This window comes from Callithrix jacchus, chromosome 4 (assembly GCF_049354715.1).
Source record: "Callithrix jacchus isolate 240 chromosome 4, calJac240_pri, whole genome shotgun sequence".
NCBI lineage: Eukaryota > Metazoa > Chordata > Mammalia > Primates > Cebidae > Callithrix > Callithrix jacchus.
In genome coordinates this window covers 29,605,351-29,633,278 of record NC_133505.1, presented here as the reverse complement: position 1 = coordinate 29,633,278, position 27,928 = coordinate 29,605,351, and the positions used below count along the sequence as shown (strand labels likewise).

General features: G+C 37.9%; 1 protein-coding gene across 2 annotated transcripts in view; it reads right to left on the bottom strand.

Moving 5' to 3' along the window:
• GMDS (GDP-mannose 4,6-dehydratase) overlaps positions 1–27,928 on the bottom strand; it is a 643,170-nt gene that overhangs the window by 346,611 nt on the left and 268,631 nt on the right. For both annotated transcript variants that reach the window (XR_013533842.1, XM_002746279.5), the window contains exons 5-6: positions 14,337–14,529; positions 13,432–13,536 (exon numbers count right to left, since the gene is read on the bottom strand). Coding sequence is in view for 1 of the 2 variants with exons in the window: in XM_002746279.5 (XP_002746325.1) it covers positions 13,432–13,536; positions 14,337–14,529 (298 nt within the window). In the remaining variant the exon portion in view is untranslated. The remainder of the gene's footprint in view (positions 1–13,431; positions 13,537–14,336; positions 14,530–27,928) is intronic.

The window sequence follows — 27,928 nt, the reverse complement described above, 5'->3', positions numbered from 1 at the left end:
ATCTTTAACTTAAGAGAAATAGAAAGAAGGCAGAAACAAGCCTTTAGAAAAATAAAATCTGGCTTAATCTGGGAATATTTTACTCTAGGGATCATTAGAGTTTGTCTACACCAAAAACATATAAGAACAATACCTGGGAATTAGCCCACGAACAACAGAAGCACAGACCATTATTCTTCTAGCACTTAAAACTCAATATCCCGTTAAGTTACTTTACCAGGTCTTACCTACTTTAACTTTCAACTACTAAGCTCTGAAACCTTAACTTTTTTAACTTGTCCAAGGAAAACAAAGTCATATATTTCTTTATGCATCTTTCCCTTCATTCCTCCTGTTTATTAATAATACATTTTAAGTTGCGAGGCAGTACAAACTGAACTTACTTCTCTAGGTAGGACATTAGCAGCAATGATGGTAATAAAAATGACATGCTAATAACTTCACTTACACGATTTCCTTTAATGCTCCTAACAACCTTAAGTGAACACTATGATTACCCCATTTTAGAGATGAGAAAACTGAGACTCAGAGAGATTGAGAAATTCACCAGAGTGGCTCATCTAGTACATTGTGGAACCTGGACAGAATCCAATTAGTTGAACACTTCTGTATCCTTATGTGAACCACTTAAGAAGATGAACAATATACCATAACAAATAATGAAAAAGAAAGTTTTCACTCAAACTAAATTTCAAAACTCCAGAATGTTATTTTGAAAAAAAAAAATTCCACTTATCTTATAATTAACAAAATTTACATTATAACTGCATCTATGTAATTTTTGTTAGTCTAGTCACAAAGTAAAGTAAGGTTTTTTTTTGTAATTTTTTTGACACAACTATACACACTTCATGTAAGATTTTCACAGAACCATTAAAAAACATATGTATTATTTTTTTAAATAATTGAAAAAACTGGCCGGGTGTGATGGCTCAGGCCTGTAATCCCAGCACTTTGGGAGGCAGAGGTGGGCGGATCATGAGGTCAAGAGATAGAGACCGTCCTGGCCAACATGGTGAAACCCCGTCTCTACTAAAAGTACAAAAAATTAGCTGGGTGTGGTGGTGCAAACCTGTAGTCCCAGCTACTTGGGAGGCTGAGGCAGAATTGCTTGAAACCGGAAAACGAAGTTGCAGTGAGCTGGGACTGTGCCACTGCACTCCAGCCTGGCAATAAAGCGAGACTCTGTCTCAAAAAAAAAAAAAAAAAAATTAGCCAGGTGTGGTAGTGTATACCTGTAGACCCAGCTACTCAGGAGACTATGGCAAGAGGATCTTTTGAGCCCAGGAGTCCAAGGCTTCAGTGAATATGATCACTGCTGCACTCAAGTATATATATATATATATAAACTCAAATATATATATAAATTTATATATATAAATATTTATTTATTATAACCGAACCAGTTAACATTTGAATTAGGAAAGTCAAGAAAAGATGATGATGAATGAAAGGCTTATTGATAAATATCAAGAACATGTGAAAGAGTCTTGAGAAAATTAGTGAAACTCTCAGATATATATTTATATATATACATATTTTTATGTATATATATTTTTTATATATATATATATACATATTTTTATATATATATTTATCTGAGAGTTTCACTTAAACTCTCAAATATATATATAAATATATAATATATATATATATTATTGAGAAAATTAGTGAAACTCCCACACATATATGTATATTTTTGGATATTTATCAATATGTTTTTGATATTTATCAATAAGCCTTTCATTCGTCATCTTTTCTTGACTTTCCTAATTCAAATGTTAACTGGTTTACCTGCCAAAATCTCATTTTGAATCGCTTTTCCTGTGATTCCAATAATTCTTCAATACTACTTATATTATCTTTTTGCAATTCACGAGTGTCTCAGTGAACTACTCTATTTTATCTGTAAACATCAATAAAAGATTCATGGCTTTTGGTTTGAGACCATCTTCAGTTGGCTGGCAATGAGGCGTTCACATTTCTCACCGTCCTCTTATGCCAGTAGCCACAGCAAACCCACTAACAGAGTTGCCTCCAACAGAGTCTTTCACTTTGAAAGACAAGGAGTAAAACAACTAATTCTCTATCTTTCAGCACTGAAAATACAGGAAAAGGGAAGAAAAGAGAAAGGAAAAATAGATCAAACAAATCTTCAAAATCTACCATGCACTGTATTAATCTTTTCCACGTTAAGCGTTCCCCGTCACCTTCACAGTGAGCTGAAATGACAGAGCTGAACTTTGCCTCATCAGGTGGGCATTATTAACCTCTCCAGTGCAGATGGAGAGACTGAGGTCTGAATAAGGGACTTGCCCAAATGCACACAGCTGATGAGTGGCCAAGTTCTCTGCATATACTGCCTGGCTATATTGTGGGGAGCTGTGCTACATGCATGCCATTAGACAGTTATCAGTTTGGTTTCAAACACAAATGTCACATGAATTACAAAACACTGAAAAACAAACCCTTGAATTCAATTTAATAATTCCACAAGTCTCACCTCAGGAGATGGGAGGGACTTCATTTTGTTTGGTGGTAATCAGCACCTCCATTAGACCAAGTATTGCTTCAAAAGTCTTTTATGTTTAAGCAATTACACCTCATCTCTCCACAAAGAATAACATGGGCCAGACAGCTTTATGATCGCCAAGTGTGCATGTCATCTACGAAGTATCATAGTCTACAAATGCAATGGTAAACCAGATGATGTCACTTTGTGCCCCAACCAGAAAGGCCACACAGAACCTGGTGGGTCCAACAGTAGTGGCCAACAATCTAACCATTTATGGACAGACAAAATGGTATTGTGTAAAACCTATAATGCTCTACTGAACTCCAACAGGAGATTACTTCATCCTCTGATTTCACAATGTGCTGCCAAAATTTTTTGCAATAAATTAAGTCTCTGATGCTCATCTAAAAAAGCCACAAAGCACCTTTTATAGCTAGAAATACAAATAAAATATCAAGGTATTTAATATTGGTTTGCTGTTTCTTGATACTTCTACAGTGCATGAATTGAATTTGCCACACTGGCAAATATTTAGTAATTTTTTAAAAGATTATTGTATTTAGACATGTTATATGTAGTATCTGTACAGAGAGAAAGTGTTTTGTGCCTATTGTAATCAAGTGAAAACAAGTCCTAGTTACCTAATTTCTATCATGCATTATATTATTCCTTAAATCATGAAAACATCTATAAATTCAAATAATTTTGAAGGAAAATTCTCACATGCAGTGAACCTTTCACACTAATATTATTATAATCCTATGCATTGAAAGATAATCTTGAATCCATTCTAACTGTTGTTTTATATCAAAGCCAGATCATGGACTCTACAATTTATTCTCAAATGAAAAATTTGTTCTTCTTATAACTAATAACAAAGATTAAACACGTTCATTGATTTTGGAGGCATGGGAGAGTACCAGACCCACCTTGACTTGGCTCTGTGAATCAGTGGTTACTGAGGTGAGGGTTCAGCCTCCAATGATTAGAAGAGTCCTGGGTTTCCTTGAGTTGGGTGTGACCTGCAGTGAACTATAATACTTAAGGCCCTGGAGCTATTTGAATCAGAATGGTTGTCTTTGGTGTTCATGTAAATGTTTGCTAAAGTTCTATGAAGAATTTACCGCAAAGTGAAAGTGATATATAAAGAAAAATGAGACCCTACTGTTCTATGAAGAATTTACTGTATTGTCAAAGTGATGTGTAAAGAAAAATGAGATGGCATTCACACAGATCCTGTGAGAACATTTTGAAGCATGATATTCTACAGCAGGGTTTCTTATTCGTAGCACTATTCAACATCTGGACTGGATCACTATTTGTTACAGGGAGCCATCCTGTGCACTGTAGGATGTTCAGCAGCATCCCTGGCCTCTACCTACTAGACATCAGTAGTAGCCCCCTCCTCAGTTAGGACAATTAAAGTATCACCAGATACTGGCACATGTCCTCTGAGGGGTAAAATCACTCTCTTCCCATTCCTCATTCCCCCAATCCCAGTTGAGAACCACTATTCTAGAGCATTAGTCTTGTCTTTACAGCAACAAATAAAGACAATCTTTAGAAAAATATCAAGAGGAAAATTATCCAAAATGACTTAAATAATTTTTCATGAATTATCACTTTTAAAATTCTGAAGATTAATTTATAAGGATAAATACAGTCAGACATTTTAAAAAGCAAAATGCTTGGCAGGTAAAAAAAAAATGCTGAAGACGAAAACTCAAAACCGCAAGTTCATGAACCTTAAAAAAGTCAGATTCTTTCAGTCAGGTGAATACTGTGTTTAGACTGATATATATGATTTCTTATGAAGCCCATATTTAGAGGAATGTCCTATATCATCTAGAAATGGCACAATATCTAAACAGTGCTAGTACACTATCCATTTGTGGTAGTCTCACACTGTTAATTATGGGTATATTTAAAGTACTTTATAGCTTCCTATTGCCACATGATTTTTAATGTTTTATTTTTTATGTTGTGGCAGGGATGAGGTCTTACTAGATTGCTCAGGCTGGTATGAAACTCCTGGACTCAAGTCGTTCTCCTGCCTTGGCCTCCCAAAGTGCTGGAATTACAAGCAAGAGCCATTATGCCCAGCCTGATTTTTTATGTATTTTATATTAGTTCTTCCCATTACCAGCTTCTTGATAACAGGCAAAAAAAGTTATTTATTTCATATCACATTTATATTTTAATATTATAAAACTACGTTTATTGTATTATTTCTGTCAAACATTGGGAATATTGCCTTTAAACAAACTAATTGTCTTTTACAAAGATAAGAACAGCTAAGACATTCAGTTTCCAACTTGTCCACTTAATTCACTGCCAAGCTGAAGTGTCCCATTAGCATCACAGGGGTTTATTTGCTCAAGGTCAGCTCTAAAATTCATATATACCACAAATATGAACAATGCTTACATGACCTCTCCTAGGATTATTTCCAGTCTCAGTATTAGCATTTATTAGCTTCACGACCTGGAAAACTCAATCTTATGCTGCTTCTGTTTTCTCATTGCTGAAAAAAGGGAGACAGAATGAGCTTTAAATTTCTATTTGATAAATTCTGAGGGTATTTTGGGATAACAGATACAGGTAGATGTTAACTAGCTGCTTCCTAGAAGCTCTTTCAAAGAAAGAATAGTATCTAACATCTTAACAGATATTTTTTAAATTAAAAAAAAGAGAAAAATAGAAGTACATGTGAATTTCATTTCCACATACACATACAAATTTCTAAGTTCAACAAGTTAGTCAAAATGTCTCTAAAAGTACCTTTGGAGTATTAAATCACTATGTCAAATGCGACATAAAGAGCTAATGGGTATACATTTTTCATAGTGAGGATGATGATGATGATGGCCAAACCCCTTTGATTCCTCAGCTGGGAGATGATTTAAAAAAATTCTTCATGACTCAGAATGAAATACAAAATAAATCAGCTTTCTGGTGGTATTTACTAGGATCTCATGATATTTTCAACAGACAGTTTAGCAACTGAAGAGCTCCCAGGGGAAGGAGGTAGTGATGGAATCTGTTGCAAGGCCCCATGGTCAAAGAAAGAGGAGCAAAGTTACACATGGCAAGTAGAAGAGAGGCTCAGTTAGGAGTTAGGCAAACATGGAAAGAAAGAGAAAAGGACACGCCTGTGGTCCCAGCTACTCAGGAGGTTGAGACAGGAGAATTGCTTGAACCCAGGAGGCAGAGGTTCTGATGAGCTGAGATTGTGCCATTGCACTCCAGCCTGGGTAACAAGAGCGAAACTCCATCTCATAAAAAAAAAAGAAAGAGAAAAGGAGATCTACAGGGGAGAGAGAATACCTTACTCAGACTGAGTAAATGTCCCATTCTTAAACACTGAGAAGACAAGAAAAACAGTGGGAGAGAACGGAGGAAATATGCTGTCAACATGGAACGTGATTTCTTACTCAGGCTAAAGGTATCCAGAGATGAAGCCAATCCCTACGAGTGACTCATGGATGGTAACCAGGTAGGCTCATGTAACCAAATGCTATCTCCACAGTCAGTCCTGGAAGTAGAGGTTACTCTATTGCCCAAACTTTCCTAATGATCGAAAAACTAAAATGAGTCAACGTAAGAAATACATTTTCATCAAAAGACTGGAAATCTTCAACTGACCTCCTGTGCAAAGCAAAGGCCTGTTTGGTATGAGAGCCAGGCCTGCCAACAGCCAGCGGCACAGAACAGCTTTCCCGGTAGATCCTTCTTACCAGGGCTTTCTCCTCCAGAACATGGTACCTGGGAAGTCTAACAGAAACCAGGCTACTCTTCTTACATAGGAAATCTAAGCCACTAATTCTACACTCATACTGAAAACTGAAAAACCACATTAAAAAAAAAAAAAGAAGAATGTTGAATGTGTCTTTCACTCTTTATTCACAATAGCCACTATCATCAAAATTAGGAAATCGGGGATAATTTAATCATTAAAATTGTTTGACCTTCTAAAAGTAGAAGGTAGACTATATTTCTTGTTTTCTCTTAATTATCATGTGAAATTTTTTTAAAAGTTGGAATATACTTATATTAGTGTTATTTATAATTTTGTAAAGGTCACCATATTTGTATTTAAGGCATGCCAAAGTACTCTGCCAATATGTTAAGAATTAAGATGTAATTAGCCAACTGGTTACATTACATAGGTGATAAACAGTAGTTATTCTTATTTACCTCCTAATGTAATAAACAATCAGAACCAGAAATATTATTGTTAGCTTTACTAAAGAGAGTTGCTTCCAGTGTTCCAATTGATAGCATAATATTTAAGAGTAGATTTTATTACTGGTAAATAACATATTTGAAAACTAGTATACTTATTTATAAACTATTTTTAAATAATTAAAAAACTACTCAGTATTTTTCCCATAGTTTACAACTTATATAATAGTTAACATCTTTATGACAAGTCTTATTAACTGTTTAGTTTTTCAAAGAATTGTAATAAGGCAAGAAAAATTTCGTACATGTCAATTTTCTCATAGATATTAAATATTTTGAGATAATAAACAAAACCTTCTTCCCTAAATGGAGAATCACAGAGAATGTAAATCTGTATTTCCAACAGAAAGCTATCATTATATCCACATTTGCAGCAAAAAGAATACTGTGTGTATATAAATATAAAAATAGAGATATGTAATGGAACAGCCAGGTAGATGTAGAATTTCAGGTTTGAAGAAAGAATACAAGAGGAAAAAGCAGCTTATTAAGTGTGTAATAACAGTATGTTTAAAAAAGTCCTGTACAACCTTAACTAAAAAAATACTTTATCACTGGAAAAAGTGAATGACCATCTGAGCCTTTTGCTGGTAGAAGGTCTTGCCTCAATGTTGATGGCTGCTAACTGATCAGGATGGTGGTTGCTGGAGGCTGGAGTGGCTGTGGAAATTTCTTACAATAAGACAACAATGAAGTCTATTGCTATGACTGACTCTCCTTTCAAGAAAGATTTCTCTGTAGCACGCAGTGCTGTGTAATAGCATTTACCCACAGTAGAATTTGTTTCAAAATTGGAGTCAATCCTCTCAGACCCTGCTGCTGCTTTAACAAAGGTATTAAACTTACATAATATTCTAAACCCTTTGTTTTATTTCAACATTCACAGCTTCTTTACCAGGAGCAGATTCCATTTTAAGAAGATAACATTTTTTGTTTATCCATAAGAAGCAACTCCTCATCTGTGAAAGCTTTATTAGGAGATTGTACCTGATAAAAGCAGTCACATCTTCAGGCTCTACTTTTAATTCTAGCTCTCTTGCTATTTCCCCCACATCTGCATCTACTTCCTCCACGTAAGTTTCGAAACCCTCTAAGTCATCCATGAGGGATAAAATCTATTTTTCCCAAACTCCTGTTAATGTTGAGTTGATATTTGAACTTCCTCCCATGAATCAACAACGTTCTTAATGGTCTCAAGAATGGCAAGTTCTTTACATGAAGTTTTCAATTTACTTTGCCCACGTTCATCAGAGAAAACACTATCTATGGCAGCTATAGCCTTAAAAAGTGTATTTCCTAAAAATTAAGACTTGAAAACTCAAAAATTACTCCTTGATCTGTGTGCTGCAAAATGGACGTTGTGTTAGCAGACATGTAAACAACATTAGTCTCCTTGTACATCTCCATCACATTTCTTGGGTAACCAGGTGCACTGTCAATGAGCACAATATTTTGAATGACATCTCATTTTGGAGCAGTAAGTCTCAACAATGGGTTTAAAATTTCAGTAAACTATGCTGTAAACAGATGTGCTGTCATCTAGGCTATGTCATAGAGCATAGGCAGAGTAAATTTAGCATAATTCTTAAGGGTCCTAAAATTTTAAATAGGTAAATGAGCATTGGCATCAACTTAAAGTCATCAGCTAGCTGCACTAGCCCCTAACAAGAGAGCCAGCCTGTCTTTTCAAGCTGTGAAGCCAAGTACTGACTTCTCTCTAGCTATGAAAGTCCCTGATGGCGTCTTCTTCCAATAGAAGGCTGTTTCGTGTAGAGCAAAAATCTATTTAGTGTAGGTACCTTTATCAATGACCTCAGCTAGATCTTCTGAATAACCTGCTGCAACTTCTCCATCAGCAAATGTGATTTTTCCTTGCATTTTTATGTTGTGGAGATGGCTTCCTGACTTAAGCTGCTTGAAACAACTTCTGCTAGCTTCCAACTTCTCTTCTTCTGTTTCCTCACCTCTCACACCTTTACAGAATTAAAGAGTGGTTGGGCCTTGTTCTGGGTTAGGCTTTGGATAAGAGAACATGGTGGCTGATTTGATTTACTATCCAGCCCACAAGAACTTTCCCTGTAACAGCAATAAGGCTATCTTGCTTTGTTATCACTGGTGTGTTCTCTGGAGTAGCACTTTTAATTTCACCATGGCCCCCAATCCAGGAGGTCTGAAAACAAAGTGGTTGTCTCTGGATTGCCTCCAAGTGGAAGTTGGCAGGATTTAAAGGATCACATGCATGAAGCAGGTGATGTATGTTATGCTGATGTTTACCGAGATGGCACTGGTGTCGTGGAGTTTGTATGGAAAGAACATATGACCTATGCAGTTCAAAAACTGGATTAACACTAAGTTTAGATCACAGGAGGGAGAAACTGCCAACATCTGGGTTAAAGCTGATGGACTTCTTATTAGCAAGAAGTCCAAGTTATGGAAGATCTCAATCTCGAAGCCGTAGTCACAGCAGAAGCCGTAGCAGCTGCAACAACAGGAGTCGCAGTTACTCCTCAAGGAGAAGCGGAGGATCACTGGGCTATTCTCCCCATCACAGCAGATCTCTCTCTCGTACATAAGATGATTGATGACAGCAAGAACTTTTCCTTTGCATTCCCAACTTGGCTAACTCCAAACAGCCAAAGTACTTGAGGAGTTCTGCTTAATTAGTTCACTATTCTCTTTAACATTTATAGAAAGTCTTTCTAAAAGACGGCTACCTTCAAGAAACCCACAATCTACCCAAGTGATAGTTTCTCAGATATTGAGGATCTGTCTACAGCTGGGGCCAGCTAATGTTTTCTTAAAAGCCCAGGCAACAAATATTTTAGGCTCTGCACACTACAGTACTCCAAAGGTGAAAGCAGCCATAGATGATATATAAACAAGTGCATCTTCCTGTGTTACAATAAAACTTTATTTTCAAAACTAGGTTGGCAGGCCAAATTTGGTCCATGAGTCCTAGGTTACCAACTTCTGGTTTAGCCTTTCATTAGATTTAAAAATACTTTTTTTTTTTTGAGACAGAATTTCGCTCTTGTTACCCAGTCTGGAGTGCAATGGCACGATCTCGGCTCACCACAACCTCCGCCTCCTGGGTTCAGGCAATTCTCCTGCCTCAGCCTCCTGAGTAGCTGGGATTACAGGCACGCGCCACCATGCCCAGCTGATTTTTTGTATTTTTAGTAGAGACGGGGTTTCACCATGTTGACCAGGATGGTTTCAATCCCTTGACCTCGTGATCCACCCACCTCGGCCTCCCAAAGTGCCGGGATTACAGGCATGAGCCACCGTGCCCAGCCTTAAAAATACTTTTTACCCACTTTTGAATGTCAGAAACTATCATGAAATGTTATTCATGCAATGAGAGGGGATTTTTGACAATTATACTTTGTTAGAGAAAACATATATAGCCCAAAAACACTGCATCAACTTGGGCTCTACAAATTCTGCATGTGTGATTAGATACCTAGGACTAGATTGAGGTTTACCAAGGTTTTTCCACACTATGTAGAAAAAAAGGGTTTGTTCCCTGTGATAACATGGAACAAGAAGACTGCTGTGTAAATGCTCAAACAACTTAAGAAAATAAACTCACTTAAAGTACCACAGGAAATTCTAGGTGTACAAATATTATTAACAAAAAACGAATGTATTGTTTATTAATGTATATCAGACTGAACGTTACTTCAAAATCGTTTATTAGCTTTACTATATGAGTAAAATCAACAAAATATTTGTAAATATCTATAAATTTCTACTTTTCTGTAATTCAGACTACCTAGCTTTCAAATCAGTAAGGTGCTACTGAAACATGAGATATTCATTTATTCATTCATTTAAATATTTACTCAATGCTTATTAGCAATTAGGCACTGCCTGGAGCTGGAGATGTACAAATATAACACAGTCCAGCCATTACGGAATTCTCAGTCTGGAAAAGAAATCTCAGAAGACAACAATTAATGTTGGCAAAACATTACTGTCGGATTAATTTAATATGAAAATTAATTATCAAGCTTTAAATGCTGTAAATAGTAGGCATTAGATATCTTATCAAAGTATTAATATCATTTTCACCCATACCTTTTTCTCATTATTTGATTATATAGTTACAAATGTGATACCACTGATTTCCAGGCATGTAATAAAACAAAACAAAATGATGTGTGCTACAGTTAAAGTCAAGTTCCTAAAGATATTTCATGGAAGCCTGAAGGTGCAGAACAACATGTAGAGCAGAATTCTCTTCATATGTTTAAAGATACAGAGAACTTTTCTGAAAGAATGTTAACAGTGGGTCTGAGGACAGGGCTGGAATTTATCATAAGGATGAAAACTTTTACTTTATAATTTTCTTTTAAATGAAGAAGTATTGCTTTAAAAATATTTTTATTACCTTAAAACAATCTTTTTTAAGAGATGGGGGTCTCATGTTGCTCAGGCTAGAGTGCAGTGGCACAATTACAGACCACTGCAGCCTCAAACTCCTGGACTCAAAGAATCTTCCCAACTCAGTTTCCCAAGTAGTTAGGACTTCAGGCACACATGACCAGATCTGGCTGATGTGTTTTTTATTTTTTGTAGAGATGGGATCTTACTTATGTTGCCCAGGCTGGTCCCAAACTCCTGGCCTCAAGTGATTCCCCCAATTTGGCTTCCCAAAGTGCTGTGATTACAGGTGTGGGCACTGTGCCTGGCCTTAAAATATATTTTTTTCAGTCAGGCACGGTGGCTCTCTCCTGTAATCCCAGCACTTTGGGAGGCCGAGGTGGTGGATCACGAGGTCAAGAGATTGACACCATCCTGGTCAACATGGTGAAACCCTGTCTCTATTAAAAACACAAAAAATTAGCTGGGCATGGTGGCATGCGCATGTAATCCCAGCTACTCAGGAGGCTGAGGCAGGAGAATTGCTTGGACCCAGAAGACAGCGGTTGCAGTGAGCCGAGATCGCACCATTGCACTCTAGCCTGGGTAACAAGAGCGAAACTCCGTCTGGAGTAACTCCCAGTGGTTAACATCTACAAAGACAAAAAAATAAGTTCTCATTATAAGGTACACAAACAGAATTAGGGAGTTATATTTAAATTTATCTTTTTTTCAGTTTACAACCCAGGAATGCTTTTCCCTGTCCTGATCTGATCTACAACGATTAATTTAATTTTATTTTTTTGCAGGTGGAAAAGTTGAGGGAGGAAGAACACAGAAAGCCAAACAATGTGTATGAACATGTTTGTAAGAAAGAGGCAGGGATTACCATGACTGAGCAGACTCTGTGGGTGCCCTCATACCACATGCTGCAGGCAGCAACAGCTAGGATCTTCCTTTTCCTTTCCCCCTTACCACTGGCACCCAGAACCACAAAATTCATTAAAGAATTCTTTCTTACTTCTTTTCCTTTCAGGCAACATAATGACAGGTTAGGTTCTTATGTTTTAACAGCCCATCATGAGAATTTTTAACTTAAGCAATTATAAAATAAAAATGTACTCACGCTAATCATACCTTTATAAGCCTGTCACTTTAATCTTTCTTCATGACTTGTTGGTTTAATTAGGTAGCTATATAGTCACATAAAATTTCACTGAAAAATTATAGGCATTACTAGCTGTTGGTCATGAGACAACTTATAACATTGGACTTCTCATTTATTCTCAGACTAAAAATCTAAATGATAGTGAAATTTAATAAAACTTCTTGGAAAGTTTACAGATAATTTTTACTTTGTAAAACATGTGCATGCTTTGTAAAGCTTTCTCATGCTTCAGTAAATCAGAAGTAATGATGGGGATACACATTTTCTTACTTAAAACTTAATACTGAGAACAAGAGAACTAGCATATTGCTGTGGTCTCATCAACAACTCTGAAAAGGTAACCAGCCAATGCAAACAAATATGATTTTCCAAAAATACCTGATAATACTTCTAAATACAAGAGCTGACTTCAGGGAAGTGGGGAATAAGGAGAGATTTCTTAATGGATATAACATTACAGCTAGATAGACACATTAAATTCTAGTGTTCCATAGAGTGCTCTCTAGTTTATCATATTATTATTTTTCATTTAGCTAGAACACACGATTTTAAATGTTCCTGATATAAGTATACAATAAATGTCTGACGTGACAGACATGCTAATTACTCTGATTTGATCACTATGCATTGTTTGCTTCAAAACATTACCATGTGTACTCCTTAAAAATGTTATGTGTCAATTTTCAAAAATTTTGTTTAAAAAGCCAAAATTGAATACAAATTGAATCGATCTGAATAGGAATAACTTCTAAGAACAATCATTAGTTTACTGCTTATTCCTGTGTATTCATACAGAAGCTTCCTAATACTCAGGTTGAAAACATGCTTGATAAGACCTGCTAATGAAAATTTACCATTAAAACTGGAACACTGTTCAGTTTTGAATGTTAAATTTAAAACCCCACAAACTCAAAATAAAATTACAAAAAACTAAGGCTGGGTATACATTTCTTCATTTGACATTCTGACATTCATAATAATGAGATACAGATAGGAAATTTTTCAGTCTCTATAGTGCATGAACTATATACACATGAAGTGCGTACACATATAGTACATGAAGTCTATACACATATAATGCAACTTGTTGTTGTTGTTAAAGTCTAAAATTCTCTTTTCAGTTAATATTTTTACTAACCTCTCCTGGGACTCTCATGATTGAAGAGAATGCCATTCACTGCAAAGAGATTATACGCCTCACGGAAGTTCACCACAATCCAATAAGCATAGAGTTTTGCTGCCCCTGTTGGAATAATTTTTTTAAAGTAATGAAGTTTATTATAAAAGACAGTGATTTTCACTCATCTGAAATAGTAAGAACTTGCCAAAATAATAATTTGTAATGTATCAAAATACAAAAAAGTATCAAAAGCCAAAGACAAAATAAAAGTTCTTATGCTAGTTAATCACGTTCACCAGAAAATACTTTAAGAATTTTCTTACTTTTGTAATACGTACAGTGCACTATTTGACATTCTAATTGATTGAATCTTTCTTAGGTCTTATTCTTTCCTCTCTCCTTTTTTAACTTTTGAGGAATTAGAGTGGAATAAATTGGAGATCTTAACATTGCAAATGCTTTGAAATTTTATCACTGAAGTCTTTCATTAATATTTTCTTTACAAATATATTAGACAAAATAGTCTTTTTTTAAAACATTTTGTATTCAAGGAAACTTTCATGGAAAATAAAAAAACATGAAACCTTATCACTTCAGTACAATCTCACAACAGTTTAGAAAAAAAATCATATTGGGTCTGATTTTTCATTTAAAGTGATCTGTATGGAAGGGTTGAATGAACATGGGTTGGTGAAGTGAGGTGGTAATTTCGCCCTGAAGGCAATGGCAGCAAGTACTTGCAGTTAGCAACCTATAAAGGTATGCTTCTCAACAAGTTCAGTCACTTTAGTCTACCTTAATGTTAACCTCACACCCAAATGACTTCAGCCATGAGACATGAACAGAATGAAAGAAGAAACACACACCCCCCACACCCACAGATAACGCCATACACGAGCTGAGGTATGCACAAGCATTCTCACCATAGGGTGACCGGGGATAGAAAGGGGTGGTCTCCTTCTGGGGTATTTCCTGCACTTTCCCATAAAGTTCACTTGTTGAGGCTTGGTAGAACTTCACAGAGTTGATAAGGCCACAAGTCTTAACTGCATCCAGAAGTCGTAGAGTGCCAACACCATCAACGTCGGCAGTGTACTCAGCGAGGTCAAAGGAAATCTGGAAAAAGCAGACGAGACAGAGCTGCATTAATAGCTTCACAGCACAAAGGTGTCAGCAGGGACAAAGACAACAATTTCACACAGTGTGAAATTTTGGTGAGAAAATGTTATTTTCTAAGACCACAGGAATGTGGATGTCATCTACTTACAATATCAAATGGCTAAAAATATCTTAATTCCTATTAATTACCTATGGTAATATGAAGAACCCTTTAACCGTTGTCCTACTCTACTACTCCTAATTCTAGGCTAGAGTCCCTAGGACAGGTTTATTATAGGGCAGACCCTATTCCTCAAAATTATCTGGTGCATCCTTTAAAAATTCAGTTTGAACCAGTCTCTTTGGGGTGGGGACCTAGAAAACTTACATTTTTATTTTTTATTGTATTTATTTTTATGATTATTATACTTTAAGTTCTGGGGTACATGTGCAGAACACACAGGTTTGTTACACAGGTATACATGTGCCATGGTGGTTTGCTGCACCCATCAACCTGTCATCTACATTAGGTATCCCTCTCCTAGTCCCCTACCCCCAACAGGACCCAGTATGTGATGTTCCCCACCCTATGTCAATGTGTTCTCACTGTGCAACTCCCACTTATGAGTGAGAACATGGGTGTTTAGTTTTCTGTTCTTGTGTTTGCTGAGAATGATGGCTTCTAACTTCATCCACGTCCTGGCAAAAAACATGAACTCATCCTTTTTATGGCTGCATAGTATTTCATGGTGTATATGTGCCACATTTTCTTTATCCAGTCTATCATCAATGGGTATTAGGGTTGGCTCCAAGTCTTTGCTATTGTGAGCAGTGCCGAAATAAACATATGTGTGCATGTGTCTTTATAACAGAATAATGTATAATCCTTTGGGTACATACCCAGTAATGGGACTGTTGGGTCAAATGGTATTTCTATTTCTAGATCCTTGAGAAATTGCCACACTGTCTTCCCCAATGATTGAAATTTACATTTTAATGAGCCACAATTGATTTTTATGTACAGAGAAGTTTCAAAACATGTGCTTAAGAACACAGTTAAATTTTAAAAGGGTTGTTTTATTTTCTATTTTAAAGGTATAATAATGACTCTGTAATCTATTACACAAATGTATAATCTTTTCTAGTATGAGACAGAGGATGCCTCAAGATGCTAATATATAAGCTAACTTCTAAGAGAATGTTGAAGAATAATTCATTATTTTGCAGTTCTTTGGAGCACTTTTTAAAAACAAATGTGACTAATATACTTTCTTAAATTGTTCTACTTACACATAATGAACAAAATAACCTAATATTAAATCCCCTACAATAAGGCTCAAAATCTTTGTCACTGGTTTATGCACAGGCTAAAATACCTGGGCACAGTACAAACAGGTTTCCCCTGATGTCTCGTGAATCCTCACCTGGAAAAACCCATTTGAGGGATAAAGTCACTGGCCTTCCTTACTGCTGAGTCCTGCATGTGTGCCCTGGAATAGAAGCTGTCACCTGGCACATTCAAATGGTATTCAGGCAGCTGCTCACCAGGGACCCTATTTAGACCACTAAACTCACATCATTTAGGCCTGTGAGTAAAGGTCATGTGACCGTCAGGAACTCAAAAGAAAAAATGTACATTGCATCCACAACCTTTCAAAGCCAAGAAGGCAAATTTAGAACCCTGTTATTATTTATATTCTTTTCTCATAACAGTTTGTTAAGATATAATTTATACCCATAAAATTCGCCCTTTTAAAAGTTTACAATTCAGTGGTTTTTAGTATATTCGTAGCAGTATATGCAAACATCAACATCATCTAAGCCCAGCATATTTTCATCACCCCAAGAAGAAACGCAATACCTAGTACTGAGTACCTCAGTACCTAGTATCAGCAGCCACTCCCTGGTCCCCAACTCCAACTGTGACCCCAACAGCCCTGTCACGCTATGTATTCATCTACTGTGGCTATTTCACAGAAATGGAATCATATGGTTTTTAGTGACTGACTTCTTTCACTTACCATGTTTTTTGCTTTGGGTGGGTATATACCTAGGAATGCAGTCACTGGGTCATACAGTAACACTATATTTAACATTTTGAAGAACTACCACATTGTTTCCCAAAATGGCTGCATCATTTCACATTCTTACCTTCAATGAATAAGAGTTCCAATGTCTCCACATCCTACTTAGACTTGTTGTGGCCTTTTTTATTCTATCCATCCTAGAGTGGTAGCTCATTATGGTTTTAATTTTCTTTTTCCTAATAAATAATATTCAGCACATTTTCATATGCTTATTGGCCATTTGTATTTTATCTTTGTAGAAATGTGTATTTGAAGCTTTTAGCCATTTTCAAACTGGGTCATTGGTTGAGTTGTAAAAAGTACACACACACACACACACACACACACACGTATATATATTCTGAATACAAGTCCCTTATCAAATATATGACTTGCAATCTTTCCTCCCATTATGATGGTTATCTTTTTACTTCTTTTTTTTTAAAGACAGGATCTCACTATGTTGCCCAAGCTGGAGTGCAGTGGCTATTCACAGGCATAATCATAGCAAACTATAGCCTCAAACCCTGCTCAAGTGATCCTCCTACCTCGGCCTCTTGCTTAATAGCTGGAAATACAGGCATGTGCTACAGAGGTGGGCTAAGGTCTTTTCACTTACTTACGGGTATCTTATGGAGCACAGAAGTACCATTTATCTACTTTATCTTTTGTTGCATGTGCTTTCAATGTTTTCCAAGAACACTTAACCCAAGATCATGAAGATTTACTCCTAATGTTTCATTCCAAGAGTTTCACAGTTTTGTCTCACGCATTTAATTTTATGATCCATTTTGAGTTAAATTTTGTCTATGGTTAGGGGTCCGAACTTCATATTTTGCAAATGTACATCTAGTTGTCTCAGTACCATTTGTTGAAAAGATGAGTTTTTCTCTGTTGAATGGTCTTTGCACTGAGTCATTCTGTTTTTAGGAAAAACCACAGCCTTGTGTTGAGGAAATAGTGCATTTAGAAGGCCTTGGGAGAGGGGTTTTCAGGGTTTTGGGACCACTAGTAGGGGCCATTGAGCAGATCACTCAACCATGTCTGCAGGCTACAGTTTCCTCACCACAACAGTGCCACAATTATAATTCATGTGACAGTTTACAATTCAAAAGTGCTTTTGTTGTAACTTTATAACAATCCTAGGAGAAATAGAAACTAGGTCCTGAGATTCAGTATGCCAACAGCCACACTGCCTAGGAGCAGCAGAACCAGGACTCCAAGGGAGTCCCTGGATGATGCTCACCACAAAAGCTGGATTCAGCCATTCCCTCCTTGAGGATCTCATAAAAGCTGGAAGCTCTGAGGAGAAACACACACGCACACACAGACAAACAATTGCCTACTCTTTCTAGAGATTTGTGGATTGTAGATTAAGAAACCTTAAACTAGGTGATCCTGAAGATCTTCTCTGACACCAAATGTCTGTACTCAAAATATTTTTAGGTATAAGTTCCCATCCCATGGTATTTGCAGTCTTTTTCAAGGGACCAGTTAAATATGAACAACAACGAGAATGTTATGAGTTTTTTTTTCTCTTTCCTTGACTAGATTTTCATTTATATACACGCTGCTTAATCAGCTCCAAGAAGGAATAGCTAGTACTTTTTACATACTCAGTATGAGACAAACACATCATTCTGAGCATTTTGCGAGTATATATTATTTAATCCTAAGAACAGGTAAGTATTTGTATCAACACAGAGAAGCTACAGCAAGTGATGGTACCACCTGTTATATTCATGGTGAATGTTCTATACAGTGAATATATTATATATGGATAGGTTACATTCACAGTGAACCAAACGTCTTCACATAAGCACCTTAACCATTAGAATATAGAATAAGGAAACTGTACAACCTAAAAGTTTTCACTTATGCTAGGGAATCCAATTTAGATAACCAATACATTATTATCCAGAACACGTAACTCACGGAAAAGAATTAAACATTGTTAGACTAAAGATAGTAAATTAGATAGGGGAGCATGGGGGGAAGGATGGTTGCATGTTTGCAAATTTTTAGGGAACTCCAGAGAGAATTAAGCACATATGTTGGATATTCAACATGCTACAGGATAAGACTGGCTGATAAAATCCTTGACTATAAATTGTTTTATAATATAAAGTAACAAATTAAGTGGTTTCCTTAAGAAAGCAAATCTGAACAGTATGTTGTAACTAATCAACTCCCAAAGGTTAGAAGTGTTGGCTAGGCACAGTGGCTCACACCTGTAGTCCCAACACTTTTGGAGGCTGAGGCCAGAGGATCTCTTGAGCCCCAGAGACCAAGACGAGCCTGGGCAACATAGCAAGGCCCTGTATCTCCAAAAAAAAAAAAAAATTAAAAGTAAAAAAAAAATGAGCTGGCCATGGCGGCACACACCATGGAAGCTGAAGGATTACTTGAACGCAGTACATTGAGACTGCAGTCAGCCATGATCATGACACTGCACTCCAGCCTGGGCAACACAGCTAGACTCTGTCTCAAAACAAAACGGAGGTTTAAAAAAAAAAAGATTATTTTTAAGTAAAACTAAAGGTTAGAAGTGTGATTCTGAAACACACAAAAACATGGAAGGTCCAGAGAGCTACAGCCCACAGGCCTAATCTGACCTACCACCTGCTTTTGTAATTACGTTTTATGGGACATAGCCCTATAAACACTCATTTGTTTACATGTTTTCTATGCTTGCTTCCACACTATGACAACAGAGCTAAATAGCTTCAACACAGGCATTTCCCATGAAGCCAAAAATATTTACTATCTGGACCTTTACAGAAGAAGCTTCCAAACCCCTGAAACTAAAAACCACAGTTACAACTGGGAGCTAAAATGAGTAGGGTTTTGATTGTTGTAGTTTTTTTTTTTTAATCATTATCTTTTCTCTATATTCTCAATACTATGGGAATGATTACAAAGTATGTTTCCAATCACAAAGAGAGTTGCATTTTCAGAGGCATAAAGACCATGTTAATAGTAAAAATCGTATTTCACCTAATAAGGAGAACAAAAAATCAGACTGGTTTAAAACAACAAAAAACAAGCCTACAGAATACTGCCCAAACTCCCTTTCTTGAAATACTTTCTTCAGTTGGCTCTGGCATCCCCACATTCTTCTCATTCTATCACCATCAGTTCTCCAGGCTCTTGTGCCAATGCCCACAGGCCTATCAGGTCTCCTGCACCCTGACTCTAGCCCTGGGCTCAGTGCTGAGCTTTCTGTCCCCTGACCCACCCTGCAGCTGTGCCTGGGGTCTCAATTCACCATCTGTGCAAATGGGCCCAAAGGCCCACCTCCAGGGGTCCTCTTAAGCAGCAGCCTCTCCTATCTTCCTGTCCACTTGTTATGCCTAACATCATGTCTCACTGAGATGGCCCCAAACAGGGTTTCTGAAGCTGTCTCCAAGACTCTTCTTTCCAATGACCTCTCCCTCTCTGTAAATAGCACCCATTCCAAACAAAACCTAGGAATCTTCCCTAACACTTCCTTTCCTGCACAATTCCTTTCCTGCACAGTTCACTGAAATCTAACCAGGTCCCACTACTTAGTCCACACCTTAATTTAGTCTGCCATTACCTTTCATGGGAACCATTACAGGAGCCTCCAACTAGCTCAATTTCAGTCCTTCCCCACCTGGCACCCTGGTACTTGACCTCATAACCTACCACACTCATCCCCCACTACAATGATGCATCCTCTCCGGCCACACTGTGGTCCTGGCCTGGTGTCAGCTGGCCCTGCCTGGAGCCTTCATGCTGCCGACCCCTCTGTATACTGTGCTCCTCACCACTTCCCTGCCTCCCTCTCTAAAAACATTCCATGCTTGCCATTCTATCCTTATCCATCCCTCTCTTTACCCTGCTTCATTTCACCTTCATTTTAAACTTTTATTTTATCTGTTTACTTATATATGATTTATCTCCCCCATTAAAATGAAAGCTCCATGAGGACTGGTATTGCACATGTCTGAAGCGTGGCTTGACACAGTATTTGCTGAGTGAATAAAGACAGTGTATAAACTAGTGAGAAATTTAAATGTCAAATATACAAACATCAAAATAAAAACAAAAAAATCTAGCTGGAAAGAAAACGCACTATCAGAATGATAGAACAAGGTTAATAATTTAATATTACTGAAATAAAAGGTAAGATTTCAAAGGGCAAGACAGATAAAACTCTAAACTCCAAAGCTTTAGCATAACAATGACAATAGTTTTAACAGTTACACCGTATAAAGAGTCAGAATTCAGAGTGCAAAAAATGAATCTGAGACATAATTGAAGTGAAGGTGGGGGGAGATAGTTACTAAAATATCCAAGATGCTGTGACCGGATATTCATTCTTAAGGTACAGTCAGGCAGTCTCAGAGGTGAGTAGTAAAGCCAGAGAAACATGAGAAAAATTTAAAGTCGTAGGAAACAGTAAATTTAAGTTCAAATATAAAGCTAATACTCTTAACAACATTCAAAGATATAAACGGATACTCAAAGAATTGTCCTCATTTATTGATGAGTGATAAACCATAGCCCTTCTTAAAGCAAACAGAAAACTAGAAATTGTCCTTTAAATGATCTGAGAGAGACCAGATATAGAGGCTAAAAGTTCGCATGTCATTTCTATAGTCTACAAAATGGAATGTAAATGCCAGGTGCATTTAAAGCCACATCAGGGAAGGCCTGAGCTCACTGTGCTAGGCCTCACAGCAAATAAAACAAATGATAACAATAATTCCAGGATCTTTAAGCCCTCTTACCCCACCCAACTCATAACTAAAGTTCATTTTATAACTATGTGAAATTGAACATAGATGAAAGAGGGCATTCTAACCAAGTAGGATAAGATAAATGCCACTACTGACATATAAAATACTGACTCGTCATAATAGTGACAAACTATTACTTATATTAGGTGAGTACAAGGAAAATAGACTGTGTCTGATTAGTGGAGTGGTTGCCATGTGTTGATAACTATAGTGCTCACAACTTTACATATTTTAAAATGACCACCCAAACCTAATCCTTGAAGTCAGAAATGTCACACATTGTGATTCTTTTCCCAAGAAGCACAGCAAGTAACGTTCCAACTCCTGAAGCCAGGATCTTGGATCATCCTGAGAGACTGCTGATCAGACACCATTCTGGAGCTCTCTGCAAGGCCTACTCCCCAAATAGGGGGTTTATAGTGTTCAACTCCTCACCTTGGTCCTCAGTCTCTCAGGCTAGACTAGCTCTCTTTCTCAAATGGCAGTCTGGGTATATTTTGGGGTTCAGAGTGAGAGAGGTGGTACAGTCATCAGTAGTGTGAGTGATTTGCCAGGACCGCCCCACTGCGTCTCCCTCGTATTTCTTCCCCACATACTGCTCTTACTTCAAAATACTCCAAAATGTTACCACAAGTAAAGAGCACACGTTTTTAAAATTCTGAAATCTACTGAAAGCAAAAGCTGGTATAAATGAAAAAGATCACAAACAGCCCCTTTCCCACTAGACTGTAAACTCTACAGGGGCAGAGCTTTTGACTATCTCTGCTCACCATTAAATCCCCAAGAATCACACAGAGGTAAAAATGCATCTGTAATTTTAATATAGAAAGCCATGTGAAGAAAAGTTTCATTTATTTATAAGAAATTTGATAAAATTATCCTACAAATATTAATAGAACTATTATTTTCTAAAGTGTAATTGAATTAAGGGAACGTATCCGGATAACAATTTTAGTAAGGAAAAACATTTCAAACATGGCAGAAGAGAAGTCCATAACAAATTAATGAGTAAAGCTGAACCCTTTCAACGCTGTTCAGCTGAAACAAGAAGAAGAATACATGGAGGAATGCGAAGACAGGCAAAATTGCTTGTAATATACGTTGTTTGTCTCTTTAGTCCCGTATGGTTCAGTGGTGCAGCCTCCAGGTTCAAAGTGATTTGTCCTTTCCAGAGTGACTTCCTCCAGTCTCAGGGCCTGGGTGTTGTCCCTTCCCTCTACTCAGAACATTTCCCAGAGTTCACTCCTCCCTTCCTTCCCCCTAGAGTCCTTCCTAGACCTGGCCATCTCTCCCTTCACCTTATCCTCCCCTGGCATGCTTCACTTTGCGGTACTCAGTCCATTGGACTCTAAGCACAGGAAAAAGCATCTTCACTGGTTTAGTGAGCTTGTAAGCTCCATGAGGTTAGAGGCTTTGTTTGTTTTTTCTCATTGCTCCCACCACTTAGAAGAATGCCTGTCACATGAAGAGTACTCAAGAAATATTGCTTGAATAAATAAGATGGCATTCAGTCTGAAAGTTTATGCATATAATTCCCCAATGATTTCAGTATACAATTAAGAATGGAACAAACTTTATATATGGAGCAAATTTCATTTTAAATATCTCAACAAATGAGCCAAAGTTTCCTGACTACAAACGTAGTGTGGAAAAAAAAGAGATCTGTCTGCAAAAGAACTAAATGTGGTAAAAGATAACCAGAGAACAGAAAATCTTTTCCTCTAACATTTGATTTCACAGACACAAGAGAAGGCTTATGATACCAGCGAGCTGGAAATGCATAAGACCACACAAGCAGCTCCACTGTTTACTGCTTCTCTGTAAGTGAAAGTTATTAATCAAGGAGAGCAACAATAAAACATTACTACTTGCCATCATGAATCAGTCTTCCCCAGTTAGCAGCTCAGCAGAGCTGACATTTACTTAGCAGCTGGGGCCAGATGCAAATCTTTTATTTTTTTTTCCCCCTCCAGAGCTGGATAGGAGCCAGGCAGGTGTGGATCTAGAAGCACTGCAGTTCAGTGGGCAGGGAAGGAATTGAGAGAAGGTGCTACCCTACCACAAGGAGGCTGCAGGTTCTGATTCCAGGAAATCCAAAGGTGACAGAGACAGGGCCTTGCCCTGCCCTCCTGTAGGCTGCCTTACTGGTGTCGATTAGAGAGAGGTTTAGAGAGGCTACAAAAGGGAGGCCACAGGGATTAAGAAAGGCATGCTGAGATGGTTACAAAGTGTGGGGGTGGGGTACAAAGATCCAAAGGAGGGACAGATGACATGAACAGATCAAAGTAGGGTCCATGGGCACAGGGAAAGGAACAACACACACTTGGACCTGTCAGGGAGGTGGAAGGAGGGAGAAAAACAGGATGAACAGCTAATGCATGCAGGGCTTAATACCTAGGTGATGGGTTGATAGGTGCAGCAAACCTCCATGGCACATGTTTACCTATGGAACATACTTGCACATCCTGCACATGTACCCCTGAACTTAAAAAGAAAAAGAAAAAGTAGGGCCCACAGGGATGTGTGGAGGTGGGAGTAGGATCTGGGGGAATGAGGGGTTGGAAAGGAGGGGGTGACACATTCTAATGGGGGAATCATCAGCATGAGCAAAAGGAGATACAAATGCACTGGGCAAGTTTGGGGAATAGAGCCCTATATTTATGTAATATAAGTAGAAGCTATTCTGGAGTAAAGTATATATGCCAGTCTATAGTTTGTTCAACGGGCACTAGGAAGCCAGCAATGGCTCTGGAACAGAGAGCAGCATCACTTCATTCAGGCCCTCTCACGTGTTATACTCTAAGCCTGTTCTACTTTCCTCCAGCGCAGCCCAAGGCCCAGCTCTATAGTTTAGAAATTTTTCTTCCTCACACTCATAACACCAATTTTGTATGATTTTTCCTTATTCTACTGCAATTGTATTATTCTACAAAAAGGTTTATAATTACAATTTGGAACACCATACAGTCATAGGGTTGTTAGCCACTAGAGCGACAAACTCTTTTTTTTTTTTTTAAGACTGTTGCCAGGCTGGAGTGCAGTGGTACAATGTTGGCTCACTGCAACCTCTGCCTCCTGGGTTCAAGTGATTCTCCTGCCTCAGCCTCCTGAGTAGCTGGGACTATAGGCGTGCACAACCACACCCAGCTAATTTTTTTTGTATTTTTAGTAGAGATGGGGTTTTACCATGTTGGCAAGGATGGTCTCCATCTCTCGACCTCGTTATCCACCCACCTCGGCCTCCTAAAGTGCTGGTATTACAGGCGTGAGCCACTGCACCCAGCCAGAGCGTGACAAATTCTAACCAGACTAAACAAAGGTGACATCTTTGTTTGTCTTTGTATGCCCAGGGCATATTAAGGTAGAGTTCCATTAGAATTTTGAAATGCTCAAAGTAGACTAAGGGCTCTCATAGGGAATCAGAACATTGATTACACAGGACAAGGTAACAATCCGCAAATGCACCCTGCTCCCAGTGACTCTGATGACAGGCAAGGCTGCACACGCTGCTTCTGTCTGTCTGTTCACTCTTCACACCATGGGGACCATGGCTTTCCATCTCTCACCCCTGCTTCTTAGCACACAGGAGGACTTGGAAACACTTGTTGAAATAATGGTATTGTTTTTTGTCATGTGTTTACGTTTTAGCCACAGAGGCCAACTGGAGCTCTCACAAGTGAGAGCAGAAAGCGTATGCGGGGCTCTCCTCTCACAGCACCCTCTAACTCTTGCCTTTTCTAAGGGCTCAGCCACTGCTCTGGAAGGACAACCATGCTCTAACAACCTCACCAAGCCTGTCTGCTTTTCTCACTTATCAACTCCAAAAGGAAGAACAGTTGCTGTACCAACATTCCTTGAGTTTGACAATCTTCATTTCTAAAATGCTGGGTTCTGCCCCCCATCCCAACATCAGTTATATCTCCTTGGTCACAATTCTTTGCCACATCCACATCCTCTGAGAACTTTTGGTCCCATTTCTGAAAGCCTTTCATTCTTTTTCATAAATAAGTTTAAAATTAATTCTAATTTTTTCTAATTAGTTAAAATTATTTAAAACAAATATTAAACTTAGTCTCCTGGTTTTTAAAGAAAATCTTAATTTAAAAATACTCTGTGATTCCAATTATCAGAAATCAGCCATATTATATGTCTTTAATCTGTCAGTTTTACAGAGGTTTATAAGCTGCTGATAAATACGAAAAAAAAAGCCTGTCATGATTTCTGTATAAGAAAATGGCATCAGAAGTAACTATCCAGGTTTTTCTAGAGAAGAACTCACAGAAATTCTTTACAGAACAGAAATAACAATCAACCTACCTAATGCAATTTATTATATCAAGAATAGTTAAGCAAGAATTCACAAGGTCCATGGATAAAATTCAGGAGGGCACACAGATGCATGTCTTTGTTGTCACTAAATTCTATCTGAAATTCAGAATTCCCTTCTATTTTGACTGTAAGCCATAATCCTCAGTAGTAATAGTACTTGTGACCTTTCCACCAGTAGAGACAATAGCCATTTCAACACTACTGTACAGTTACTGCAGATGCCTGGAGGCATCACCTGTGTCCATCACTGCTTTGAAGTTCCGGTGCTTAAAAAGCCCACTGCCAGGTCTTCTACAATAATGTGTTATGGTACATTATTATTATATCACAAATCTGGTTTTTAAGTATATTAACCAATTAAGAGTCAGTTTCCTTTGCAATCCTATGTATTTGGTTTTATACCTCTAAAAACATTATTCTGAGAATATCCATAGACTTCACCAGATTGCTGAAGAAGTCCATGGAATAAGGAAGGTTAAATATCTCCTGTAAATCAAGTGGTAGTGACTAAATTTCAGTATTTTACAATGTGCTAAAAGAAGAAAAGTCATAAAATCTCTCTTACAACCTGTATGCAGTCACATAAATAAGCTGTCATCGGCCATTTTGAAATCTGCATGTATGTGACCTAAAATCATTACTGTTACATAACCAATTGCTCAATGGTTTGGATCATTCAATAGGTTACTGACCCTAATGACAAACTCCAAAAGTACATAAACACACTAAGGCATTAACATGATAATAGATTTATACATATAATTGAAAATTAAACCATTAAATTAGCTTTCAAATGCATTTTATAATATTTATAACTTTAATCTGAGTTATTTTGATAATATATACACCAAGATGAGTTAACATTCCCCAAGCTCTTTGTTGGCAGAGAGTGATGGCACAGGAGTGAACGGAAAGACTGATTATATCAGGGGTATTTAGCCAAGGGCCTGTGCCCCTGGGGATTAAAAATCAGCTGATCAAAAATATTTTTTAGAAGATAATCCAGAGATAAATAGAAGATTTAATGTTTGCTGCCAGTTACCACCCAGGTTATAGTATGAAAAGTCACTTCAGCTGCATACAAGGAGACTGAAACACAGCAAACATCATATAGTCTTCATTAGGATAATATTATTTTAAAATTTTACTTTCCTTTTATGAATACTGTAATTACATTTAGAATGATTACTAATATAATATTAAAGTAGGAAGAGAGCAATAACCCTGGCATCTAAACAGCTAATAATTCTTTAGTTAATAGATAAAATGACAGAACAACAACAACAAAAAAGAGAACTCGCTGAAATGATTCATGGCCAGACTTCTTCTTTAGGCAGGACATCAATCCATTCCTCCCTACTGGGAGGGCCCTACCCAGTGGGTCCTCCAGCCAGGCCCATCAGCATGTATTAGGGACAGAGCTCTGATCTCTCCCTGCGATGTAGTGCCTGGAAGAGGAAAGGGCCACCAACTGCGTTGGTTGGACAACTCAGCCATTCCAGCCTGCCAGCTTTGGAGAGTCCAAGCCAACTGGGACAGAGGGGGTTCCTCACCATGACACAGCTGTTTTGTAGAGGTATGGCCAGACTGCTTCTTTAAGTAGGACTCAAATACATTCCTCCTTGTGGGGCCAGTCCTCCCAGCAGGAGCCTCCAACCACCCTTCCTACCCCATGTTATGCAGGGCCTACAGAGCTCTAATTTCACCCTGGGACAAAGTACCTGAGTGATGGGGCAGATTATCACCTTGGCCATTTGGGCTTTTCAGCCAGCCCGGCCTGTGGGCCTTTGAGAGCCCAAACCAATCAGGAGCTGAAGGGATCCTCAGCACCATAACTGCTCTACCAAAAAGCAGCCAGTTTATTTTTTTAAGTGCGTCCCTGATCCCGTTCTTCCTGAGTGGGTAAGATTTCCAACCAGTGTCTCCAGTCACCTCCTACAGGTGCATTCAGGCCAGCAATCAGTCAGTACCCTTGTGGGACAAAGCTTCCAGAGGAAGGCGTAAGCTGCCATCTTTGCTGTTTCACAGCCTTCACTGGTGATAGGTACTGGAAAAATTGAGGCAACTGGGGTCTGGAGTGGTCAGACTGTTAAAAACAAATATACAAACACAAAATAACAAAAATAAAACTGTAAGAACTCCATCCAAAGGTCAGCAATCTCAAAGATCAAAGGTAAATAAGCCCACAAAGATGAGGAAAAAAAAAAAACAAAACAAAAACTCAATAAGGCAGAGTGCCCCTTTGCCTCCAAATGA